Consider the following 27274-nt stretch of genomic DNA (forward strand, 5'->3'; position numbering starts at 1 on the left):
TTTACATTTTTTGTTTTATTGTTGTGATCATTGTTTTTATGATTGTTCTACTTCCTTTTTTGTGATTATTGTTTTTATTATTGTTTTTATGATTATTCTACTTCCTTTTATTCAAAGCACTTTGAATTACCTCTGTGTATGAAATGTGCTATATAAATAAACTTGCCTTGCCTTGCCTATGTATTTATTTATTTATTTTTTGCACCCACAGATTCCAGATATTCAAATAGTTGTATCTGGGCTAAATATCTTATCCAAACAAACCATACATCCGTGGAACGCTTATTTATTCAGATGATGTATAAATCTTAATAAATCTTTGAAAAAAAATCTCATGACTGGTTTTGTTTTTAACTTTCTATTGAAACTATATTATGTATTTAAATATATTTCTAATTACACATTTGTAATGATGCAGCGGCATTTTAGTACTAGTATATATTACCTTTAAAATGTAACAAATAGTCTTTACATGGCTTAGTTTAATATGTCAACGCATCGAAATAAGTGTACTTTAAAGCATGGCAAAATATTATTTAAACAACGTTAAATTGAACATTATTACAAAATGCACTTTTTAAATGTGTACATCAGTGTGTTAAAAACACTGTACTCTGGTTAAGTGCTCTTAATTGGCTTTTGCCTTTATATTATGTTCACGCAGTTAATCACTAAATATACTATTAGAAGTAGATTTGAAGTACAAGCGCACATTCAAAGCAGCACGTTTTCATAAGGGTTACATTTACGCATGACGTGTGTCTGAAGGTCATCTCACGTGTTGTAACGTCACGCTAGCGACCGTATTGTGTATATGCGGTAACTATGGTTACCGTGTTTTTATGCGTCGGCGTCACGTCTGCATCGAGTGTTTTGATTCGCTCGTCGCTCGATTAGTTCGGCCTGACGCAGTGTCATAAGCAGCAAACATTCCTCCCGCAGCTGAGAGAGAGTGTGTGTGTGTACAGGGACATGATATCGACTGTCAGCGCTGCTCTTCCCCGCACACATCATGGGCTCCACCGCCCAGAGCGACCAGAGCACAGCTCCAGCTTCACCGCGATGGCCCGGACTCGCTTCTGTGTCGCGGATCGCGTGTATTGTTGAGATCTTTGAGGTGTAAGATGTGGCTGATGGTGCTGTGGACTCAGGACAAGATGGCAGCAGTATGAGACACACAAACACACACATCTACATGCTGTGAGTTCAGTTGAAGTGTGTAAAATGATCGGAGAAGACCTGGATTATATCTACTGTTACTCCGTGTGAAAGGTGAGACTTTTTAATCGGGGGCGGTTTGTTTTGCTGTCGATCGCCGAATGTCTCGGTTTGTTTATGGAGTCAAACCAGAGCGGATGATCACACCACACCACTGCTGTGTCGAGCTGCTCACATCCACTTATTTTGGCCCCTAGACAATGTTATAATGCGGACGTTTTTGTTCGATGTGACTGATGGGCATCATTCCTATAGGATTTAACACAGTCGCCTGAAATACAAGCAGTCAAATAGGCGTGTGGACTTGTTTTTATATCCTTGTGGGGACCTAAACCTGAATACACACAGACTCGTGGGGACTAGTGTCACCGTGTGGACCTAAATTGAGGTCCCCATGGGTACAAAAGCTTATAAATCATACAGAATGAGTTTTTTTGAGGAAGTAAAAATGCAGAAAGTTTTCTGTAAGGGTTAGGTTTAGGGGTAGGGTTAGGGTAAGGGGATAGAAAATACAGTGTGGACAGTATACAAACCATTGCACCTATGGAGAGTCCCCACAAAGATAATAAACCAGACGTGTGTGTGTGTGTGTGTGTGTGTGTGTGTGTGTGTGTGTGTGTGATCAGTGGAAACTGTTCAAATGGTGCGTTTAGTTGCACATGTGTATTAACATGGCTGTTATGTAATGAAAGTTACAGTAGAAATTGTTCCAGTAGAATTAACACTAAGAAACCTTTAGTCTTCAACAGCCCAGATATTGATGAGTTGTTTACCAGATCAATCTCAAACTAGTCTGCAGAGTTTAGAGAAAGTCACCCACTTCTGGGTGTTGACAAAGTGTTCTACTTAGGATATAAATACATGCATCGGATGGAAAAAATCATAGAATAAATAAAAGTACGTAATAAGAGAAGATAATTGAGTTTCTTAAGCCCGGGGTGCATTAGGACACTTTTTAAAAGTGCTAATTGAGGTTGTTTTGAGGCAGCATGTGTCTGCAGTGGAATAGGTCAAATGTTAAATAAAAATAGACCGGTTTACTATGCATGAGAAGAGCTCGTGTGGGGTGTTAACGTTACCCATAGAGCTTTGCCAGAGACTTTTTTGGTGTCCGATTAAACTGCGCACCGTTGAAAGCAAAATGATCGTTTTGAGAGCGGAATTGTTTACTGTAAAATGAGGAAGCTTATGTAATTCGTGCCATTCCCAAATGACTCTCCTCACTGCGTTGCATATTTGACCTGGCCTTTTTTTCAGTATAATAAATACCTTGGGATGTTAATCATCAAAAAACCGTTTTAACTTCCTTCTTTTGTCACTTCCACTGTATGAACATAAAAAAAAAAAAACAGTTTCTCAAAATATCCTGTTTCACAAAAGTCATACAGGATGAAAATGACATCAGGGTGAGTAAACGATGACATGATTTTTATTTCAGGGTGAACCAGTTATCGGTGAATAATAACTTGCACACGTCCAGGATGTTCTTCACGAGTCACTGTATGTGTTGCACAGAACAATGGAAGTAATATCGGTTTGAAACGGCATGGCGATGAATAAATGATGACCGTTTTTATTTTAGGGCAGAGCTACGTCTGTGAGTTGGCCTAATGCGCTGGTTTTCGTGGTAAGGCGGCTCTAGAGACGGACGGAGTGTTTTATGTTCCTTGTTGTATGGTGGGTAAGGCTGTTTTCAGCAGCTTTTTCTGAAGAATGAGCTCATTTAGCGGCGGGGGAAGTTCAATAGAGGAGTCACACGATAGCCTGGCTGCCATTTGAGTTCTGCTGAGTGCAGAGACGTGTCCACACCAGCGGCCCGCTCCGGCCTCTCTTACTCACTGCGGTGAGGCTCGCGACCAAAATAGACCTGACTACAGTACGTGCTATGACTCCGTGGAATTTACATTTTAACGGGTGGCTCAGAAATGACCTTCTTTGTTGTTTGCCTACAGTCCAGTTTCTGAGTTGAAGTATGGGAAAACATGCGTGTCTGAGCCTGTTCGTTTTAATGTTTCTCTCGCTTTATGGCCTTTTGTGATTGCGCTTGCTTTTTGACCCCTGATATGAGATCCAGCCCCTCCCATCATAAACTAACATAAACATGCTGTTAACAGAGTTGCTTCCTTTTGTCAGTCATAAAATGAACAGTTGTATTATATTGTAGCGTAAAGGGAATCATTTACTGGCCCTCGTGTCATTACAAGTCTGCTTTACTAGGCTTTACTATTTTGAAGAATGTTTTAACAGTTTTTCCCCAAGCAGTGAATTTAGTGGGGTCCAAAACAACACCGGACTCCGCTGACTTTCATTATGTGGTCAGTGTTGTTTTTTATATTCTGACAGTCTTTGATTTGTATCCCGCAGGACTGGATTCCCTTTAAGTCCTGGCCCAAAAACCTTCAGTTTCTTGCCAGGTATCACTGTTATTGTTGGGGGTTTGAACACATGCCTGACTCAGATGTTAATCTTTGTTAAACAAAGTATACCACAGACTTTAATGGTGACAAATATGCTGTTAGTATTATTAAGCAGTTGTAGGGTTTTCACCTCGAAGGTGATCACATTCAAACTTGCAGGCCCGTTTAAAATTAACTAGTGGAGGAAAAAGATAATTTAGGAATGGGGGGAAGAAGTGAGCCATTCACATTTAGAACAAAACTGAGTGCGAGTAAATGATGACAAGTTTCATTTTGAGTAAACTGTCCCTTGGAAATGTCCTGAGATAAGAAAAATGTACAGACTCATTGATTACTCAACCAATAAATGGAATAATTCATTTCAACAAATATGATCTCACTGCACTATTTCATCTCTGTGTCTGATTTGAAGTGGGCAGAATGCAAGAATTAACGAGCTGTAACGTGTCTATAATTTGGCAGATGACCGTGGAATAAGCGGAACAACCAGTGGCTTGCCGTGCACTAAAGGATTTTAAATGCGTGATGTGGAGGCAAAGAGCCACCCGTTTTACTTATAAACGGCTGATGAGTGACTAGTTAATGAGTGAGAACTGTTCCCTAAAGCGTTAAACTGTAATTTTAACCTAAAATGATGTTTAATACAGAAACGTTCATGAGCGCGTTATATATCAAGTATATTTACCATGCTCTTACCCTGCTTCGACAGAATCATTATGTCACTCACTTCTAAACATTGTTAACCAAGACGTACCACACTGGTGGCATATTTACAACAAATTCATCACATTCGTTTTGTGGCGCAGCCTCATGTACGTGACGTAGACACCGCAGCTGTCTGGTGAACGTGATCCACAGACTGTGTTTGTCAGACCGTTGACCCTCGTGTCAGGCCTGGTTTCCACAAACGTGCTGTTTTTCAGCGTGCTCGCAGATTGAAAATGTAGTGTTCTAAGTTAAACGTTAAGTTAAATTATAACCACTTACTTTGTTTAGCAAGTGCTTGGAATGGCCCTTTGGAATGACTGTACGGGTGGGAATTGTGGGAAGCTTATTTTCAAATGAAAAACTAGTGTCCTAACTAGACGTGAGCGCGACACAAGATGAAAGGTATTTTTCCCATGCTAATCAGAGACTTTGTCCTAACTAGCCATTACAGTGATAAGTGATGAGCGACGGAGGAGTCTATTTTTAGAGTGGTTTCTATTCAGGAACACAAACCATGTGTCCAGTGTCGCTGATACTCTCAGGTACTGATTATTGCTTTGTATAAAGTTAAAAAGGATTCGTTTTAGTTTGAGCAGTGAACATATATCAGTGTGCATGACTTTAATGGCTAAAATTCATAATGTGAACATAATGAGTTAAACATTTATTCCATGTCAAAGATCGTCTCTAAATGCTGTATGTGTTTTTGATCATGGTAAAAATAATGTTTTCGTTAGAGCTGCAGCTAACAATAAAGTTTGATAATTAATTAACATGTTTATTTTTCAGATTAGTCTATTAAACGAGAAGTTCACTTCCAGAACAACAATTTACAGATAATGTACTTGTCATCCAAGATGTTCATGTCTTTCTTTCTTCAGTCGTAAAGAAATTGTTTTTTGAGGAAAACATTTCAGGACTTTTCTCCATGTAATGGACTGATATGGTGTCGGCAAGTTTGAACTTCCAAAATATAGTTTAAATGCGGCTTCAAAGAGCTCTAAACCATTCCAGCCGAGGAATCTAGCGAAATGTTTGCTTATTTTCTAAAAAAAAAACCCAGTTCATTTACTTTTTAACCTCAAATGCTAAACATTCCTGAAATTTCTTTACGACAGAAGACAGTGGAGTTTGTGCTTAACTAGTTTGGGTGGAAAAATCACTGTTAAAACTGACAGCAGTGTGTAGTGACTGGAGATCGTTCATTTTCTTGAGGTGGTGAGATCAAGAAGCACAAGACTGTTGGCGTGTCACACATTAATGTGTGTGTTTTATTATTTTGTTTCTTTTTTGTAATGTAAATGCGTATAGATTTGTAAATGCGTACAACCAGTCATAATTAGACTAAGTTGCTTTGGTAAGATTTTTGCCATGTTCAAACACTATGACCTCAATAACTAACTAAAAGTAGCAACACTGACACCTATTTTTATTATTATTATTATTTTCTCTCAAATGAATAACTTTTTAGGATTGTGACAGAGATACAGGTAGCAGGTTAGCATGACAGAACACTATGTCACTGTTTTCGTGTCACAGTATTGAAAATGCGGCGTTAAAACCAAGCGAACAGTTATCATATGCATTCTTCTAATGTGCCAGGAAAGTGAGTCATTTAAGAGAATCAAGGAAATCTATACTGATTTGGGTTTATTCACAGCTTGCAGTATTACTAGTTGGTTTGCTTGTGATATTTACTTTCCACTGCCTTGGAGGTGTTGCTTTTCATTCACAAATTTACACCTTTTAGTTGTGGTAGGTGGTGTTTTGGTTTGTTTTTTTTGTCTAGTTAATTGAAGTAGTTTTCAGGAGGTTTGTTACACACCAGTAAAATGCTGTCGGTTGCAGTTTAAAGAGGGTTAAATGTAAGGTCATTTAATTTGATGTAGATGACTAAAACAAGTTACTTACTTAAATGAGGAACACTAAGCTACTTATTCGCCTCCTGTTTAGCAGAAATGTTCACTAGGAGTGAGAATCCCACAGGTCCTGCAGTGTTATAAAACTTTCGTGACCGTGCCTAATTCTGATTTATTTTATGCTGTCCATCTGCGTAAACCAGGCAGTTTTATTTTCACAAAATTTTGAGCCCTTAATGAATAGGTCGGCTTAAAAAGCAATTCAGTTCTACACATGGTTAAAAAAAAAAAAAGACCTGGTATTTCCATGGTACTTTTTGGTGTTTTTTTTTTTTTTTTTTCTAGAGATGCAATGCATTTTTCTTCCTTAAAAAAAATACCCTAACATCCTAATTTTATGATTTGAGCAAATCTTAACCAGCCGTTTAGTAATTTTACAAAACTGGTTGCATGAAGACGGGCAGAATCAAGTTCTAGTACTTTTGTAGAGTAAAAGTAAAACAGAAAGTAAAGAGCATGATGATTGTCAAATGTTAAGATGTTTATGTGGTAGTGAAAAGCGGATCTTCAGTGTTAACGTGCGTGGTTATTATTTTTGTTAAATGGGAAAATTTGATAACAAAGAACACCCAGTGATCATCTGCAATATGATTCTTGTTAGCAACAAGATTTGTTTTGGATAATATTTATACATTTTTAATTTCTTTGCTGGGACTGGCCTGTCTTTTGTTGTTTTATGGTTTCTCACATTACACCCCTTCTCACTTCACTCACTACGCATCTGTTGTCTGTTTGCACTCTGTAGAAAAGTTGCTCTTGAGATTCTTAAGTGTGCTTCAGCTCTTAAATTTGACTTGGACAAGCTACAACGTTTGCACAGGATGTCAGCCAAATGCATGTGAAATTGGCAGCGTCTTTTCAAAATCACGGTCATGTGTTGGCCTGTTGCAGAAATTACACTCTTATCTTGTTCCCTTTCCTCAACATTTTTTATTTTCTGGTACACACGTCGAAGGTGGGTTTGACCCTGGGGGAAAATTCAGCATATATGATTGAGTTAGAGTAGTAGCAGTTCGCTTTACTTGAAGTCATTGTCCTTCCTCAAATGGTTATTTATTGAGATTAGAGAAGCTGTGCAAGCACAGATGATACTGTGCCTTTGGTGTCTTTTTTCCCCCCACACAAAGTAATGCTCATTTTGAAACGGCCGTTGCCTAGAGATCTCGAATCATGGAAACCGATATGGAAAAGGTCATACGAACCTGTGAGCAGTTAGTTTTTCCCTTTACGGCATTTATGGAAGGAGGGTTGGTGGGTGTTGGAGGGAGGAACTCAACCTTCAGCTGCAGTGTGTCATTATCGGCCTGTTATTGGCTGCTCAAGGCGACCTGCTCTTTGCTGCTGTAACTCGGGGGCAAAGGTCAAGTATGATGTCAGCCCGATGATGCAAGCAAGCGGGATCGATGATCCCTTACGAAGTGTTTAGGCTTGGATGGTGAATAAAAACAGGACAACACCTGTACACACATTTTCTGTAATTTTGAATGCTACAGTTCGGAATTTGACAAGAACAATTTGAAAGATGATCCGTATGTGTTTTTGTGTTCACAGGTATGGCCTCACAAGTCTTGGTCTACCCACCACATGTTTTTCAAACTCAGACAAGTGCCTTTTGTAGTGTGAAGAAACTCAAAGTCGAGCCCAGTAACTGTGTTTACCATGAGAGGGCCTACCCACAGACTTACTTGAACGGTAGAACCCTCGGCATCGCTTACCCGACAAAACTCACCGCTTCGTTTAGGACACGAGATTCTGCGATCGGCAGGCACCGCGGCCCGGACTTCCCGTTGCAGACCGCGGCCGTACGCGGCGTGCGGCGTCAGAAAGGGGGCGTCTCCTCTCAGGACAAGGAGTCGGAGCATCAGGACAGAGGAAGGGGCTGCAGCAGTGGAGCTACAGGGGCAGCTGGAAGGGGTCGGGGAGAGGGAAGCGGCAGTCAAGAAGAAGAAGGAGGAGGTGGAGGAGGACAGGGCGAAGGTGACGAAGGCGGTGGAGGAGAGGACGAGGGCGACCGGGAGGACTGCGGAGGTTTCAACTCGCAAGACGGCTCCCACAGATGCGGGCTGAAACGTAAGAGCGGGGAGCTGGAGAACCTGGGAAGCGCCATGCAGATCGTCGAGGACCTGTCAATGTTACCTGCGATGTTGCAATCTAATGTGGGAAACCCTGCGGCCGCGGTGCCGCCGGCGCCCGCCAAGCGAGGCGGGAACTCCGGAAGCGCGGATGGAGACTACCAGCTGGTGCAGCACGAGTTGCTTTGCTCTTTGAAGAACACCTACGAGGTTTTAGACTTCCTGGGCCGCGGTACGTTCGGCCAGGTGGTGAAATGCTGGAAACGAGGCACCGGCGAGATCGTGGCGGTCAAGATCCTGAAGAATCATCCGTCGTATGCGCGGCAGGGCCAGATCGAGGTGGGCATCCTGGCGCGCCTCAGCAGCGAGAACGCCGACGAGCATAATCTGGTGCGAGCTTTCGAGTGTTTCCAGCACCGCAGCCACACCTGCCTCGTGTTCGAGATGCTGGAGCAGAACCTGTACGACTTCCTCAAGCAGAACAAATTTAGCCCGCTGCCTCTGAAGGTGATCCGTCCCATTCTTCAGCAGGTGGCCACGGCGCTAAAAAAGCTGAAGGCCATGGGCCTGATCCACGCCGACCTGAAGCCCGAGAACATCATGCTGGTGGACCCTGTACGGCAGCCCTACCGGGTGAAAGTTATAGACTTCGGCTCAGCTAGTCACGTCTCCAAAGCCGTCTGCTCGACGTACCTCCAGTCGCGGTACTACAGGTATGTACAACAAATGAGACTGAATTGTAGAGATCAACCGATATATCGATTTACCGATATTTAAGTGTTTTACCGTAATCAGTTTTGTAGCATCGGATTCTGCGATAAACACTGCCATCTTGTGGATGTTTTAAGAATTGCACGCAAGATCGCCATTGCAGCACGGCGTCTGAGGGGAGACGAGACAACAACAGCATGCGTAGATAAAGCACTTACTTTGCTGGAATTAGTAAACTTTATTTAACATAACGACCATTAATGCACATATTACATGTTACATGAATGCCAGATATGTAGCCGGATTTATGCTCCTCCATTAGATCATATGGAGTTTTAAATGTCGGATATGAAAGGAGGAAAAACCAAAGTGAAGTATGGACTTTATAACATTACTTTATAACAGTAGATAAATATCGGTTCTGCATATCGGTTATCGGGCACATAATCATGCAAATAACTGGTATGGGTATTGGTTATAAAAAATCTATACTGGTCGATCACTGCTGAATTGCTGAAAGAAATTCTCTCAAGAAGGTATCTCACAATGGCCAGTTACTTGCGTTTGTTTGCTGAGTGCTGTGTTGATGCACTCTTGAGTTGTTCTGTTTGGTTGTTGATCGGTATGCTGTGCAAAAATTACTCTTGAGCACGTAATTTCTTCTCACTAGTAGATCATTGAAATCTTATGAGCTCTGTGTGTGTTATACAACTAAAATCCTTGTGGAATTACCAGTCAGGAAACGCCACTGATGTAAAACAATTTCCCTTGTGTTCTAAAGTGACGCTGACCCTGTAGAACTATTTGACCCCACCACGCAACAGGCCGGGGCTAAACCATTTTTGTCACATCGCCATGGGAAAGGAAGTGATTTTTTTTTTTTTTGAAAATAAGTAGTATGTACAATAGGCTAAAAACAACTGGTAATAAATGGGTTTTTAGAGAACTGTCTTGTATGTAATGAAATGCAGGGAGCCTTTGTAAATATTGTGCCGGCCTCAATTTAGATGTTGAAATGTTGGCTAAATTTTTTTTTGTTTGTTTGTTTTTGTTTTTGAAGGATTATCATGCTCCATCTTGTTTCCTGAATGGCTTAATTGTCACTATGATAGATTGCCAAAATAAAAGTCTAGACAAAGAATGAACTTTACATTTACTTTTGTGCAGTTCTATTAGAAATCATGCCTGTGATGGGTAACTAATAATTAGGGCAAGTCTTGATCTGTTGAGGTCCTGTCACGAACATCCATCAGTTTGGATTTATGGTCCTCCATTAGATCATATGGAGTTTTAAGGTATTGACTGCTACGAGTACATTCCGCAAATAGTGTCCATTAATCTCAAAATAAAGCATGGTTAGGTTTGCTATTTTAATTTAATTTTGTGTAACTCCTGGCAATTTGATTAAGTCCGAAAGGAGAATACGTGACTACTGATTCATTCGTCACACTCAAATGGGTCAGGCATTGCAGGACACACATGCACGGGGAATTAGTTGCATTGCACATTTTGACAAATGTAGTAGGTCATCCAGATATTCCACACATACAAACCATTTGCATGCTCTGCACTATAAATGCAGCTGAAACGTAGTGTACTATACTGAACAGCCACTGAATGCAAGTAATTAGAAGATATTTTCATTTCCTGGTAGATTTGAGTTTTCAACAGATCAGACATAAGGGGATGTGGGGTGACTTAGTGTCCAAATTGTTGAATTTTCAATGGTCAAAAACCAAATGTTGGTCACTTTGCATTCAGTTGATACTTACTGTGTTTAAAGGGGAGTCTTTGAAGAATAAATAATGTTGAAACTAGAAATGTAGCTTGTTTCCCTACAAACAGTTGCATAGAACATACCTGTCTGAGTGACAAAAAATAATGTTTATGTTAAAAGATTATTCTGATTTTAGTTCTGGTTCATAAGAAAGTTTTGTAATCTTTTATAGGAAACGGTGCATTTATAGTTTCAACATTATTTGTTTTTCACACATTCGTCTTTAAAACAAAAATAAAAGTATGACCTGCATTTAAAGTGACCCACATTTGGTTTTTGACCACTGAAAATGTGTACAATTTAAAGAGGTCATCGGATGCCCATTTTCCACAAGCTGATATGATTCTCTAGAGTCTTAATGAGAAGTCTATAACATACTTTGGTTAAAATTTCTCAGTGGTAGTGTAAAAAAAAAAAAACACCCTTTTTACCTTGTCAAAATCAGCTCTGTTCAGAGCCAGCCATTCTATTGCATGTTTCTTTAAATACTAATGAGCTCTGCTCCCCCGCCCCTCTCTTCTGTGGGGTGAGGAGCTGGCCTGTTTACTTAAGCCGCATTTAGCTGCAAAACTTACTAACTGGCACATTATTAAGAAAGGAGATTTGCAAAGATGCAATAAAAAACCCCTAATACTCACTTCTGCTGTTGGTGAAGCTGCATCACGAATGGTTCGCGCGAACATAAACGCATTTATGTAGATGGCCGGGCACATTTCCTTCTAAAACGAAAGTAACGCTAATCCTCTGTGTCTTTAGCGGCTCAAATGTTGGGAGTAAATCATGACTGTTATGTTCATTAGTACATTCAACAACAGAACACCTCAATCAGAAACAATGGCGGTCAGAGTCGAACTGTTCACAGCTCAGTCAGGGCGGGTCTAAGGTAAGACGGTCATGTCAATCAACTATCGTGGGAGCTGCCTTTGTGTGACATCACACCGACAAAAAAGCTGAGAATGGCTTGATTACTTATAAAGATTACAAAAATAACACTGTATGGATTTGTATCATTATAGGGTGGTTGTGTGCACGCACTGCCAACACACATTAATGTTCAAACAACATGAACAAGTGAGTTTTGCAACCGGTGACCCCTTTAACAATTTACTGAAGGATCAACACTGATCTAAATCTCTGCAAATGAGCCATACAGGGCAGGGGTGCCCAATCCTATGAAATAAATAATAAATAAATGATCCTATAAACAAATCAATCGAACAAAACTTTTAGTGATTTGACACAGAATGACCCAATTGTAAACATGACTAATGGACGTGTATTTGAACTGCTGTAGCATCTGCAGGCGCTATAATCACATTCTGCTATCTTGGTGTGGGTTGTGTCATCTTCAGGATCTTATTTTCAGCCGTGTCTCTAAGTAAGTGTAAACATGCCCGTGCTACTGGAAATCAGGTCCATCTCAGATGTTTGATGAAGCTCTTAGACGTCGGTGTGATAATTCATGTTTACTTTTTGTAGGTGTTATTCACACAGTTTTTTTTGTTGGTTCAGATTTCTTTTGAAGTTCTGACTTTTCCATGGAAAATCATCAAGTGGATTGAAACTTTGTGAAATTGGTAAAGGTGCTCTACTGAATTACCCCCTGGTGAAAAACTATAAAGATGATTGTAATATAGAGCAGTATATGTGGAAACACTTGTTAAACACTACTGCTCCACCTGTCTCTAACCTTTAAACCCAAACCTGCCCGTGTCCGGTGAAAGTGATCCGTGCTCGCCCTGTTTCTGCTGCTCTAGGGAGAGTTCTCTCAATCTCACAGCGGGGGCCGAGCGATGGAGACCGCTGCCTAAAATTAGCTGATGGGAGGACGGCCAACTCAGTTTGACTTCTATAGATGGTGAAGTGCGCTGGCAGTCAAAGTGAAATAAGGCAGAGCAAAATACTAGAGATCACTTTAGCGCCCAGTCAAGGTCACTGTCTTCCAGCGTCAGCTGTTTTGTTGCTTTTAGAAGCGAGAATATAGATAGACAGGAGCTTCAAAAGAGGGTGTGCTCCAGCAATCCCAGAAATTCAGCCACACACCTTTTGCTAAAAATGCAAACAGGATTTCACAGAAATAGCAAACAAATGAAATCGGCTGCCGTTTAGACATATTTGCGTATTTTTAAAATAAAGACTTTCTTTTCAAATAAGCTCCAAAAAGAATGAAGAAAGCTATAGTCTGTGTTTTAGTTTGGACGTGACAGATCGTGTTAAGTGGTGAACAGAATTTCTGGAGCCACTGTTTGAGGTACAGATCAGGATCTTGTTATACTGATGTTTTTTTTTTTTTTTTTTTTTTTTTTTTTTTTTCATGATGGGTTGGCATGACTGAACATGAACTTGGTATCTTTCTAACCATGTTCTCTTGAGTTGGAAACTTTGCCTCATTAATCATTTATCTGCTAACGTTGGCAAGATCGCAAACAAGGACAATCAAATTGTGTCCCGTAAGAGGAACAGAGTAAATTGTCCTAACTTATTCTTCGGTCACTGCTATTTCATTTATATTTTATATAGAGAGTCATATTTCTCCTGACATCACCTGCTCTCATCTCCTGGACATGGACATGTTTTCGTATACATCTTAATGCCTGATCAACTAAAACCAGTCGTGTGTATTGTAACTCTGTTCCGTGTGTAAGGCACTTTAAAAAAACAAAAAAAAAAGTTTCCAGACTTGCCAATCTTAGTGTAGTACATCAAGGATTCTTGGTCTTGTTGTCAAGGCCTGTTTGTGACGTGTTATCAAGGATCATCTCTCACCAAGGACAGTGGAGGCAAAAAAGTAGCGCTGTTTCTATTAAAGCATCTATGTAATTTTGTGTTCAGTTACCTTGAGCTTGTGCAGCTGTTATTAACACTTCAGTAACACAAAGGGCCTGTAGGAATCACTGGACCACACTGCTGCCGTGTCTGAAAGTGAGGGATAGATGTGAGGAAAAGAACAATTGGCAGATTGCAGTGTTTCCCACAGGATTTTGTAAGACTACGGGCGGTGAACCGTGGTCCCTCTAGCGGGATCCGGGGAAATGCCTCCCAGAAGAAAGATTTGAAAGCAAAATTAAGACATCCAAACCCATTTCAGTGACCAGACTGAAAAGAGTAAAAAGTCTTTGTATTGACTTGTACCACCATTTTTAAAGTGGTCTCAAAACCTCTTTCTAACTGTGTTAGTGTCTCAGTCCATATTACGTTCTTATGTCTAATGACAGTAATATATTACTGTTGAAATACAACTGCACTGTAAATAAATGAAACATGGATATTTAATTTACTGTACTATCTTCATTTCTGCACTTCACAAGAGTTAATCCCCCAATCTTTTACTACTAAAACTTCAGTTTCTGTGAAAACAGATTTACAAAGACCAATAATTATAAAAATAACTGGTGCATGTTGCATTCGCAGTACATGCAGAGATTACGTTTTTCTGCCTTCCGTGTGAACCGAACTGCTGTGAAACGCTGAAAACACTGGATCATGAGCTGCTCACATGAGCACAGAACCACACTTCACTTTAAAAACACCGTGCAACAGACTATATGTAATTAAACTGCAGCCTTTTGTGATTTAAAAGATCATACACTCCGTTTCAGCACCGGTTCTAGTTTGTGCCAGTCTTACAAAGCAAAATCAAACATTGTCTTTCAATCCATGATCCTTCACAGTCTGAAGCGTTTGTCACCAGGGTTGCCAGGTTTTCACAACAAAACTCACCCAATTGTTACTCAAAACTAGCCCAAAAGTAGCCCAGTCCTTTAAACTGATAAACATTAAATTCCCAGGGGTAAAATACATTTTTTTTTTTTGGGGGGGTTCCCCTCGTAAAATTAGCATTCCAAGGGCGTTATTGGGGTCGCTTCAGCTCGCAAACGGAAAAACAACCCACGGAAACAGTGTTAAAGTAGCCCAATTCCGCGGGAAAACTACGGACTTGGCAACACTGTTTGTCATAGCAAATCAACACATGCTGTCATGAATAATTAAGTGAAGCGTCTTCTCATACGATAAGAATGTGCAGTCTTATAAATAATTCATTATGAGACACTAACGCGCCATCAAAGCACTATGGGCCTTTGGTACGTCACAAACTGTGACGTCAACACAATGTAGATTTTAAACGCGGAAGACGAAAATGGCACAAAAGCTCAAAATTAACCAGTTTTTGCCAACAATTAAAATGAACAAATGCTAACATTGTCATCTTTGATGTGGAAACACCTCAAATTTTTTTTCCATTAAAATAATAATAATAAAAACAATAATGAAAAACAGTCTTTTTAAATTGGTTTTCTCACCCTTGACTTATCTAGTTTGTTTCAGAACTAAAAAGGACACTTTTTGTTTCACTTTAACGCTGTTAGAAAGGAAGGGTTTTTTTTTTTTTTTTCATCATTTATTTTTGGGAATTACAGCAGAAGTGGGTTTGATATTAAATGTTAAATGCTTCAGTCATTCATCCAGTATTATTAAATATTAGGGTACATAACTTGTATAACTGTATTTGTTTATCTAAACGGGTTAAAACTGGAGAATTTTCCTGCTTTGAGTGGGTGAACGTTTTCTAATGTTAGTTTTAATGTTAATGTTGTTTTAAATTTAATATTTTGATTATAATTTCTCGTTTTGCTCTGGCTACTTGTGTCTTCACTCAGCTTAACTTGTTTGACTTCTACTACCCCGACTGGAACAGTTGGCAATGTGTTGTTGACTTGCTGCTTAACTTGGATTGTCCTTTAATTCGGCACACTGTAAGTAAACCAGATGTTGGTGCTTTATGGGAATCCCTCCCACGAGGAACTCTCCCCGCTCGCTCTGGGATCGGATTCTTTATTAGTCTTTGTTTAGTGGCACTTCCCAGCAGTGTTCTCAAAAGAGAACTGCGATGTGTCTCAGACATATCCGGCTTATCTTCCTCCATCATTGTAGCTGTAAGCTAGAATAAGGAAATAAAGAGTTGGTGAATTACTGGATTTAGGTTTTATGAGACTTGAGGTTCCTTCTATTCCACTCTCATGTGGTTTTCTAAAACAAATGGATACAGACTGTAAATATTTCTGCTAAATGTTGCAGTTCAATCTTAAGGAAGCACGCTCATTTCAGATGACCTTCCTGTGATGATCTGTTCCTCAAATGATCTGAGTAGGTTTCCTCGGTTTGCTTATGGAGTTCATGTTGGACAAGTGTTGCGTTCAGCTGTTTGCTGACAGAAGGCCGTGTTGGAGACACGACGAGTATGTTCATCCTCATCTACCGCACGAGTGCTGTTTTGCTTGGTTCTGCTCAGATGCAGTAGATCAGTCTTTGGTTTGAATTTCAAGATGTGTTTAATCTCCAGGTGTTTTTTAGATTTTGTTATTGCCTTTGTTTGGCTTTCTTAATCTTGATCTATGAAGAAATCTGCCTGCTTTCTGGAATCTTTACAGATACAATCTTGAAGATGTCTTGTTTAGGAATGTCTTTTCTGTACATACTCACATTGGAAATCTTGAAAGTGGCTTTACAGAGTAACTGGGAATTTCCTCCGGTCTCTGCGGAGCGGTTTCCTGGCAGGATTACCATCTAGTTCCAACCTGTCTGTGAAACAGTAATATCCAGGAATAGTTTTCATATTGCATTTTTTTTTTTGTGTGTGCGTGTGTGTGTGTGTGTGTGTGTGTGTACTTGTTTTTGCTACATTGTGGGGACCAAATGTCCCCACAAGGATAGTAAAACCTGAAATTTTTGACATTGTGGGGACCAGCCTACAGTCCCCAAAATGTTAAAAAATGATTAAAAATAGTAAATGATGTTTATCTGAAAGTGTAACGATGCAAACATGTTTTCTGTGAGGGCTAGGTTTAGGGTTAGGGTTGGGTTAGGGGATAGACAGTATCGTTTGGTCAGTATAAAATCTATAGAAGTCTATGGAAAGTCCCCACAATTCACAAAAACAAACGATAATATTTTGATAATATATAATGATAATATTTTTAGAGTTTAACTTTTGGTGAGTTTATACATGATTATGAAGGTGTTTGCATTCAAATCTGCTGTTCTTTAGTATCCTCAGGTAATACGGCTCCAGGTGAGATTTGCTATTAGCACACCATTCCTTTCTCCTCTAAATATAGCATCATAAGCGTATTGCTTTTAAAGACTTGAGCTTTGTGGGAAAGGTTGCTCTGTGATGGTGTTTAAGTGTTATGTGGTTGTTAATTTGAGATTGCGTGTCTGACTGAGCTTCTGTGGTTGCGTGCTACTGTCATCCTTGGTGACATTGCTCAATTTATTTAGGTTTTTACCAAGAAAAAACATCATGATTGTGACCATCTTTTTAAAGTTTACAGACCTACACAAGGTTCGTGCCGCCCAGCTACTTGTCAGGGAACATGCTAAAGTAACGCATGGGTGTTTGCTTTCACGATTATAATAGAGGACTGAAATAACGGCGGTGGAGTGAGACCCGTAATTGTCTCTACAAACCAACGACTGTTCAATGGGAAGGCTCTTAAACTGGATTTAACTTGCTGTTCACTTTTAAAGTATAAGTTCAGACAAAATGAAAAATCTCCTCATGTTGTTTTAAAGATGTATAGCTTTGTTCTAAAGGAGTCTGATTACTCATTTATTACTTCAACTCCAGTGTTTTAATTACCAGAGTTCAGTAAATATTCTGGGAACAGGCCCGCAGGGGTTGTGTCGATATGGTATGAGTGTTTGTGTCGCATTCTTAGGTTAATGAAAAGTAACCCTGTGAGGCAAGAGGATATTTTTAATGCCAGTGCAAAAATAGTTGTGCACGGATGGCATCATATAGGCCATACTATATTCTAACTGTAAGTGCTTGGAGCTGATTTTAGATCAGCGTTTGGTTTGAGCTTTCTGTTATGACATGCATGTTCTGAATTTTATCCAGAGTCATTTCAGATTTAAACATGCGGTCACTGTTGCCAGCCTATTGATTATAGTTTAAACATGGCACATTTTTTTGTTTTTCCTTGTTGCTAATGATGATTTTGTGTTTTGTTTTTCAAATGGTACACATTTTTACAATGTTACCGTTTTTTTAAATTTTTCAAATGTTAAACATTTCTTGTGTTATTTTGTAATTGGTTACCATGGAATTTTGCATGGAACCTTGGGGTTTGATTGATTGTTGGGAGAGACGCTATATATGGACACTGTTAATTTATAATTATTATAGTTTGATTAACAGATTAACAGCTTCACCTTGCAGAACATAAAGTTACTATAAAAGTCCATTTTGTGCTTGATGATGAATCCCTGTTTTTGTTAATCTGGGTCTGCAGCTTTCAAAACCCAGGTTTTTCTTTTATGTAAGAATGGGGCTTTTGTAGACAAAAGGTTGAGAACCGCTGCTCTCCACAGAGGAACGACCCACCACCCAAAAACAGCTCAGTTTTCATTAGTGTATGCAGTCACTCCGGACAGATATTTTCACTGCCGTTGATTATTCAGTGCCGCTCAGAGACGGGTCACATATATGGACGGAGATGCCGTTATTGGATCGGCTCTCACATGTTTATGAGGGAGAGACGATATATGAGACCTGCAGTGGATCATCACCCAACGGCGGCTGCAGAATGAGCTGCTTTACGCATGGAGACCTCAGGAAGCTCTCTGAACTCCTTCAGTTGATATAAGGGAGTTTGTAGGAGGAGGCTTAACGCGGGGTTTTTCGGAGTGAACGGTGTTACGCGTGTCCCGCATTAATGTACCGGGGCCTAAAAGGACCTCCGACAATTGTTTTCCGTGTCTACATGAGTATCTACCTTCCTAGGCATCATCCAAATCAAAATGGAATCATGTGTATGACTGACACTCATGAAGCCTCATGATAGCACATTTGAAGTAAGGTGAAGCCCAAAGCATACTTTGAATTTCAAGTGTATGCATACAGCACTCGATCAATATAGGAAATGTTTTATTTGCAGTTACTCTGTATACTCAGCTCTGACATGAGTTCTTAATTCTATTGTGCTTAGGGATGGAAAATGTATCAGACCGATATCAGAATGGATTAATAGATTCGTTTATGACAAGAGTGGACCTCAAAAATCTACATCATAACAGGAGTTCATTTTTCACTGCCTTTTCTTCTACCATGTTTTAGCAATTATCATAAATTATATATCAATGGAAAATTTAAAACCTCAAAATTCATCCCTTGAAACCCATTTTAAAATCTGACATTGCATTAACATGGAAATGGTACTTCAATATCATATTAGAAAATCTATTTCTTCATGAATTATAACGATTTAAGTTTGGAAAGTACACTTTCACGTCTATGTTCAAAAATGGGGTGACGGTTAAAGGGTTAAAGGTCAGAAGCTATGGCTTACATAAGTTAAAAAAAAAAAAAAATCACGAACATGACCGTTGTAAATTAAATAACTTTTATTTATACTGATTTATTCATTAATGTGTAATATGTTACATTTTTTTTCCAACAAATTATGAGCTCTAAAAGATTTGAGTTTCAGATCTTTTGAATTAGAACATCTACAAACGTTTAATCTTAAAATAAAGTGGTACAGTTACCACTGTATTTTTCTGGAACAAAACAAGAATTGCAGCAATTGATATATAGTTTTTATAGTTATTTTCAAAGCTTCAGTGTACTTTAATTATAAAAGAACTTCTTAATTGTTTATTTAATTCTAACAAATAAGTTCTTGTTAAAAACTAACCAAAATAAAAAATAATTTGCTTATAATTTCCGCACAGGAGACATTTGGTGCTGTTTCCAAACAAAAGGAAATGTATCTGTATTGGCATCGGTTATCAGGCAAAATGATTTGAAAAATATCAGCAAAAATCCAATATTGTGCATCCGTAATTGACCGTTCGCAAAAAAACCACTCTCCTTAGTTGTTGCTATGTCGAACGAACAATGTCGGCGTCACGCTACACATCATGTTCTGACACAGTGACGAGTACATCATGGAGCAAAGAGGAAATGGAAAGACACGCAGACAGACAAGACAGAGCAGGATACTTCTGGTATAAGACAAGGTCTCAGCTTTAAAATGTTGCCTTTTTTAAGAAATTCAAACAATAAACACCGTTTTGTGGCTGTTCAGTGTGTTGTGACAGATCACTGTATTGCCTTATTAGATCAATGACACGTGCACCGATCGTCTTTCCTTCAAAAAACATGAATGAGCATTACAACACATTTAATTTCAACCGCGGAAAGATGTCAGCACACCATTTTCAAGTTTAAGTCCACCGAAGTTAATCTGCTCTTCTGGCTGTTTTGTTTGTCGGACAGAGTGGTGGATTCGGCGTTGATGATTGGTCAGATTGCTTGTCACATCGCTCTTTGTGAACGGTCACTTGTGCTAGTTAGTTGGTCCACAACGTGGCAACACTGGTTTGTGCTGTTGTTTTACATTCAAAGAGGAAATTGAAGTGGTGGAACAACAACTGACTACTGGAGATCGTAACAACAAGACATTTTCATGACTGATGCTTGTGTGGGGTTAAGAGACGCCTACAACTTCCGTTTAAATCACTACATTTTTTTTTATTGTTCATAACGTCTGGTGAGAAATAACGCAGACCCTATGTTCGTTTGCTCTTAAAAGACTGGTGGTTATTTTTCATTATTTGGATAGAACAATGATCAATGAACTTGCTTTGTTGCATATTTATACTGTATATGCAACAAAGCAAGATCTTTGAAGAACAAAGAAACACACAGTCAGTGTGTAGCATGAGAAATAACTGATATTCACATTGTGATGGATTATAAACAAAGCGAGGATTATAAAGCTGCACTCGCTTATAATCACTGTAGCTGTCAGTGACTTCAGCGCAGATTCTCTTATTTACATCATGTTCACTTTGTTGGTTCTAATGAAAGGATGGAAGTTAAATGGCCTGCCTTTAGAAGAAAAACCTTTAACATTATTGCAGTAAACTTTTATTTATTAATTTATTTTATATATGATATTGCAGTATATTTGCTAATATTCATTGCATCACCCAGCCCTACTTTATAGCGCACATCAGTGTTCATAAGAGTATAATGTTCAAATAGAGCCATCCTTGTAGTGTTCATGTCAAAACTGAAGTATACTTCAGCCTTCAACAATAACTTGTTGCTAAATTAAAGTCCTGAAAACCTATAAATCCTTAATGTTGTGTAGCTCGGTATGTTTTAAGGAAGCGCTCCTATTTCATTAACAGAAGTGTGTTTGTGTTTGACGGTAATCTGTCAGATGAGCGCCGACTGCAGCAGCATCACAGTCTCGCACGCAGAGACCTTAATGCCATTCAATGAGATCACCGTGGTGATTTGTTGCTAAGCAGTCACCGGGCTTCCTGCGTCACTATGGCTGCACTTAAAGTACCAGCTCACTGACCTGGTAACCCACGTAAGACCAGTCCTACCCTAAACGAACAAACGCAGCCTGTGCCTTAACACGCATGAACTGTGTTTGTAAATGCATAGTTATGTGTTTCATTTGTACCCATTTAAAGTCACTTTGATCCACTGAACTGACGATTCTGAGGTGTGTTATTCTACGATCACAACCATCGTCATTAGTAATGCTGAATAACACAGCGCTCATCCAGGTATTTGAGGCCGGCGCTCCTTTCACATCTGTCATACATCACACCTCAGCTCTCATCTTGTGCTTCAGTTATTATTTACTGTTAAATTAAACCAGAGGATTTCAGTATTAATAGTAGACCTGCAGTACTTGTTGTACACTGTAATGGATGAAAATGAACAAACAGGTTTTTAAAACTCAGCTCATATTAATATTTCATGTGTAATTATTTACTTGTGTGGCAAGCAGCCATGTAATAAGTGGGATAATGTACATTCAGCCGGTTGTTATCGCAGAATAAACCCTTTCATGGTGATGCCAACCCTGCGATAACATCCGGCCGGATGTACATTATCACTTACGTGTTTTTCCTTTAACATTGTGGAGCCCTTCTAGAGCTGGGTGAAATGTCAAACGTTATTTTGAACGGTTTGATTCGAGATTGCTCTTTTAAACTAGGCCTGTTTTACAGCTGATATGTGAGTTTCCACTGAAGTATTATTTGTAGTGCATCACCTGCTAGTGAATCTCCTGTTCTGCAGATGTCACAGAGTTGGTGCCAAATTCTAGCAGCCGCTCGGCACACAGACGCACACACAGCCCGCCGCCTCTGTCGCTCACTGGATCAGTTTTATGGGCTCGCACTATACAAATGGGAAAGAATGTTCTAAATTCCATGACAGCGTACCCCTCTCACTGAAGTTAAATTGCCCTTGTGAGTAACCTTTTCCAGGCGGTTATAAGCACTTTTTCTACCTGACCAGCGCTGTGTAGTACAGTTTTGTCAAGTTGACCAAGTCAGGTTGGTTATATAAAATATACTGTTCTTTAAATGCATTTAGTCTGCTTAAATTATTCACATCCCTAAATTACTGCAGCAGTTAATATCAATTAATTAATTAATTAATTAAACATGAACGGAATAAAAAGCAATGGCAATCTGTAATAGCAAAAAATATTCACCATTTGGAAATTCTAAAGGTGCAAAAGTATGTAACTGAATCAGGAATTCGGTGACCGATAGTTTGTAGTCTGAGGGTGAAAGTTGAAGGTAAATTTTGAGGCTTTCGTTACGGTGACTCTGTTTCTCATATTGGTGTTTGTGTTTCTCACAGGGCTCCAGAGATCATTCTTGGCCTGCCGTTTTGTGAAGCCATAGACATGTGGTCGCTGGGATGTGTGATCGCTGAGCTCTTCTTGGGCTGGCCGCTGTACCCAGGAGCCCTCGAGTTTGACCAGGTAATTTTTCTAAAATGCTGCATCTCTCTTCTCCTGTCTGGACGAATGTCATGAAACCTGAACCAGAACCACTGGTGAGATTTGCGTACTTCCTGTTCAAGTCTGCACTTTTCAAAATTGTGGTGGATCTCTGTTCGCTTTATCCTAAATATAATTTGCATATTAAAAATTATGTATTCTAGGTTTAGTTTTCTTAGTAGTTGTTATAATAATACTTCTATTACTACTACTACTAATAATAAATATAGCTGCAAGCAGCAGTTAAGGGGCCAAGCATTACAGAAGCACGCATGACAGGAAGCATCACACCAACTGCGACAATGCGTAATTGAAGCTATTTTAAGATAATTTCAGTGAAAATTGCTGAAAAAACTACTACTAGTAAAATGATTTGGTGGCTTATCACTTCTGACCAATAGGTGGCGCTGTTATCAAATCGATGTGGTGTGTTCAGTGTGAGGTGACAATGACACACACAAAGTTTGGTGTCAGTATGTCAAAGCTTTACAGAGATACAGCCTCAGATGTAGTCTGGCATCATGCCTCAGATTTGTTGCAGTGCTTTACAAAAACTGTTTTTTGTAACACATAACTTTTTGCTGTCATGATCTGAAGACGATCTGAGTTTAATTTTGATGAAAGTCAGACCAACGGTCTAGGGGGAGTTTGAAATAGTAGGTTTTCAATATAAATAAAATTGCTGTCTGGAAATTCGGCTGAATATGCCATAAATAGTGACCATGTTCTCGAAATGACCAAAAGAACATGTTGACCCAGTTTCATTACAATAGCCCTATTTATTTAAATATTATCATTATTTTTGGAAACTCCTTTCGAAAACGCTATACTTTTGGCCACAAGGTGGTGCAGCTTCCAAAGTTTTGGAGTACTGTCGGGGCACGGTGACGAAGACACGTACAGAGGTTCATAACGATGTGCCAATGCATTTGTAAAATATAGCGTTTTCACAAAATTAAAAATGGCCGACGCCCAAAATGGCTGACATGGGAAAATTGGGTATGGTTTGACTTCCCATGCTTCACCAAAGCTGAACCTTTTTTTATTTATTTATTTTTTATTTTTGGCCAAAACATTGAGAAGTTATAAGCGAAAGTAGGCATTTTCCATATCTCCTGACCACTTGGTGGCGCTGTGCTGAAACGCTACAGGTAGGCTCAGCTCATGCTTTTTAAAACACACACCAAGTTTGGTCTCAATATGCCAAACCATTGCGGAGATATAGCCTCGCATCCATTTTTTGCTTATTCATCGTCAAATTCATTAGTGCGTTAATCGAGAACAGTTTGACTAATCAAGTTGAATTGCATAACTTTTTGCCAGCACGGTCTGAAGATGATCTGAGCCAATTTTGGTGACAGTCAGACTAACCGTCTAGGATGAGTTTCAGACTATTAAAAATTGTGAAAAATCTTGACTCTTTACATGTTGGTGTTTGTTTGACTCGACATGAGCCAAGGAAAAAGAATTTTGCTTTTAAAATGTACAGTTCAAAAGTTACTAGTATAAACGTATACAATTTTGGTCAAATGGTGGCACTAGAGAGTAGTTTGAGTTAGAGACTCCAAACTTGCTGTGGTTAATGTTGGGACTGTCCTCTATCAGTGTGCCAAATTACACAACTTTTCTGCAAGTGGTTCTATGGGCTGCCATAGACTCAAGAGAGGAAGAAGAACACCAACGGCTGCAATAAAAGTAATAGTTTTTATTTAGATTTTGAGTTGAAATGTCACCCAGACAAGGTTTCGTGTGATTCTCCCATATTTATCCATATCTCTTTGTGTGTTTCAAATCTTGTTTCACGGTCTCTTTGGTTCTCTCTCTCTCTCTCTCACACACACACACTAAATGCCTCTCTTGTTGATCGCGAGTTCTCCGTATTTCTCCTCCTCTTGACGTAATCTGTTTAGCACGGGGCCGTGGTATGTGCTGTCAGGCCCAAACAATCTCCAGAAGAATTTTCACGGCCGCTTCTCAGCGCTTGTGTTGGCGTACAAGTGTCAGCGTGTGGGTGTTTGTTGTGCGCGCTCATGCTGCGTCTGTCTGAACGTGCGTGGTGTGTGATCTGAGCGTTTTCTAGTTTTCGGGGCATACTCCCTCTGCCGCAGGGCCCCTGAATGCCCCGCGGTGAAACTGATAGGACGGGGCATTACCGTGTGTGTGTGTGTGAGATGGATACACAGGAGCAAGCCCAGATTAGAACACTGTTTCTGGGGAGGGTTTGGAGAGCAGAGCCCCAGCAGCCACTGACGTGACATAGCGGTTGGCAGCAGTCGCGGGGGGTTTGATGGGTCTTCCTCTTCCTTTTGGCCGGGATGTTAGCGCAGCTGGGCGGGGGGCGATGGATCTTAAGATGCCAGCGGGTGTCGTGAACTGTCAGTCTAAAAGCTACATGCCCCTTATTGCTCATATATAACCCTGTATTATGCCAGGAAGACCTCTTTAAGCCCTTGAGAATTTGGTCTGCCAGGAATCGTTCATCTCCACTATCACAACACTCCAGCTTTAACTCAACAGCACCTGTGAGGAGAGTCAGTCAGAATTCACCCATCTGTTAAAAATGAGTCTTTTTTTTTTTCAGGAATGGTGGATCAGAATGTGCCCATTCCTGATGTGAGATTCCACTCATCAATGACTCAAGCTCCATTTGGATCGCTTTGTTTTTCTTGATCTTCAAACTAGACGACGGAGCACATGTGTTTCTGAGTTTTTCAGAACGAAATACGCCAGTTGTTCGGTACAGAAGAAAAATGCCAGAAATGATGCAATGGCTATGTGCAAGAAACAGACCTATTGATAAATCATCTTTTTCTAAATAGTTGAATAATCTAATGCCCCCCCAATTAATCTATCAAGTATTTTCTGATTAATCTTTTAGTTAACTTGCCAATAAATTATAGCATAGCTTCTGCCATTAATCGTTCAATGTATTGTTTGAACTTTTTCTCAAAAATAAGTAAATAGTTTTTATGAGTTTAAATAGTTAAATTATTTACTTATAAAATAGATAATTATAATATGTAATCCAGTTGAGGCATGAGTTTGTCAATCAGATATGTTAAATAACCAACACTTTCAGTAACACTAACTAAATGCAGAGAGTACATTTAAAGTTCATCATGAGGAAGACTCAAAATGAGAACTGTTTTTCATACTGTTGTAGTGTTGATGCCTGAATTTACTTTTGGCTGTTAAATGTGTGTGTGTGTGTGTGTGTGTGTGTGTGTGTGTACATGTTGTAGTTAGACCATTTAAACATTAATTACACAAATAAAATGTTAAAAAATAATAATAAAATAAACAGTGATAACATATTAATTTATTGTAGATTTTATTATTAAGCAAAGCAACCTTGTTGCTGAAATATCCACAACATGTATGGTTTATCTGTCAATCAGATGCCGTACATTATTTTAGAAACAGTACTGGTGCAATGTGTTTTTTAGAATTAAACAATCACGGTTTAAAAAAAAATGATATGATGCAAGAAATTATGGCCTTGAAGATACTCATGAATTTTGACCCTGGACCACAAAAGCATGGGTATATTTGTAGCAGTAGCCAAAAATGCATTGTATGGGTCAAAATGATCGATTTTTCTTTTATCATTAGGATATTAAGTATCATGTTCCATGAAGATATTTTGTAAATTTCCTACCGTAAATATATCAAAACTTAATTTTTGACTCATAATATGCATTGCTAAGGTCTTCATTTGGACAACTTTAAAGGCAATTTTAATTTTATTTCATCTCGGCCAAATATTATAACAAACCATATTATTCAGCTTTAAGATAGTGTCTAAATCTCAGTTTATAAAAATTGACCCTTATGACTGGTTTTGTGGTCCAGGGTCACAATTGTCATGAGACTGTTGGTTTTCAGCTATAACAATAATTGACCAGGATGTAAATATCAGTGCACCCCTAGCTCTTGTGTGTTGTGTGTAAATCAGACATGTTGTGAAGTGTGTTGAAAAGCGATTTGGAGCGAAAGGACTCTGCATTCTCAGCATTGCTGCAGGGACATTATAGCAGGCGATGGCATAAACATCGTCTATAGGCACTCTTCATTCTCAGGTCAACTACTGCCATGACTGAGCAAGAGTTTGAAGAGACTGTAAGTCAAAAAGATGATTGTGAGACACCTGACTCTCTCAGCCCCTTGAGTACTAAGGTTGCATGTTACAAGAGCACATAAAGTATGTTTAACAGGACGTCACCACCTCATTTCTGATGTTTTGTGCGTGTGGGGTGTCACCCGACTGCCTAAGGTGTGATTCCAGTCTAGGACTAAAATGGCTAGTGGCATCGCACTCCTAATCCACGCGCCTCCTTCATGGGGGTGTTCAATTTAATCTCACACAGCAAAAGATATTTATAGAAGAAATAAACGCCCCCTTATGGTACCAATCGCTGGGCCTCGTCTCACAGGCGTGTGGAACCCGTGTTTGACACTGCCGCGGTCTTACAGCGAGTGGCTGTTCGGGCTCTTGAATGTAAAATACAACTTTTTTTGTTTGTTTGCAGACTGTGGCCCTGGGTGCAGGTTTGGACATGTAGGCATATTCTTACTGTACTAAAGTGACACATCCCTGTTTGAAAATAAAGCTGTTACTCTGAAA

General features: G+C 39.4%; 1 protein-coding gene across 1 annotated transcript in view; it reads left to right on the forward strand.

Moving 5' to 3' along the window:
• The first annotated feature begins 921 nt into the window (after positions 1 to 921).
• The window catches only part of hipk3b (homeodomain interacting protein kinase 3b), a 48307-nt gene continuing 21954 nt past the window's right edge, over positions 922 to 27274 (forward strand). Inside the window, exons 1-3 of the mRNA XM_051134538.1 lie at positions 922 to 1272; positions 7814 to 9047; positions 22509 to 22632. Coding sequence (XP_050990495.1) covers positions 7816 to 9047; positions 22509 to 22632 — 1356 coding nt within the window. The 5' untranslated portion in view covers positions 922 to 1272; positions 7814 to 7815. The remainder of the gene's footprint in view (positions 1273 to 7813; positions 9048 to 22508; positions 22633 to 27274) is intronic.

The sequence above is a fragment of the Labeo rohita genome, chromosome 18 (assembly GCF_022985175.1).
Source record: "Labeo rohita strain BAU-BD-2019 chromosome 18, IGBB_LRoh.1.0, whole genome shotgun sequence".
NCBI classification, from domain to species: domain Eukaryota; kingdom Metazoa; phylum Chordata; class Actinopteri; order Cypriniformes; family Cyprinidae; genus Labeo; species Labeo rohita.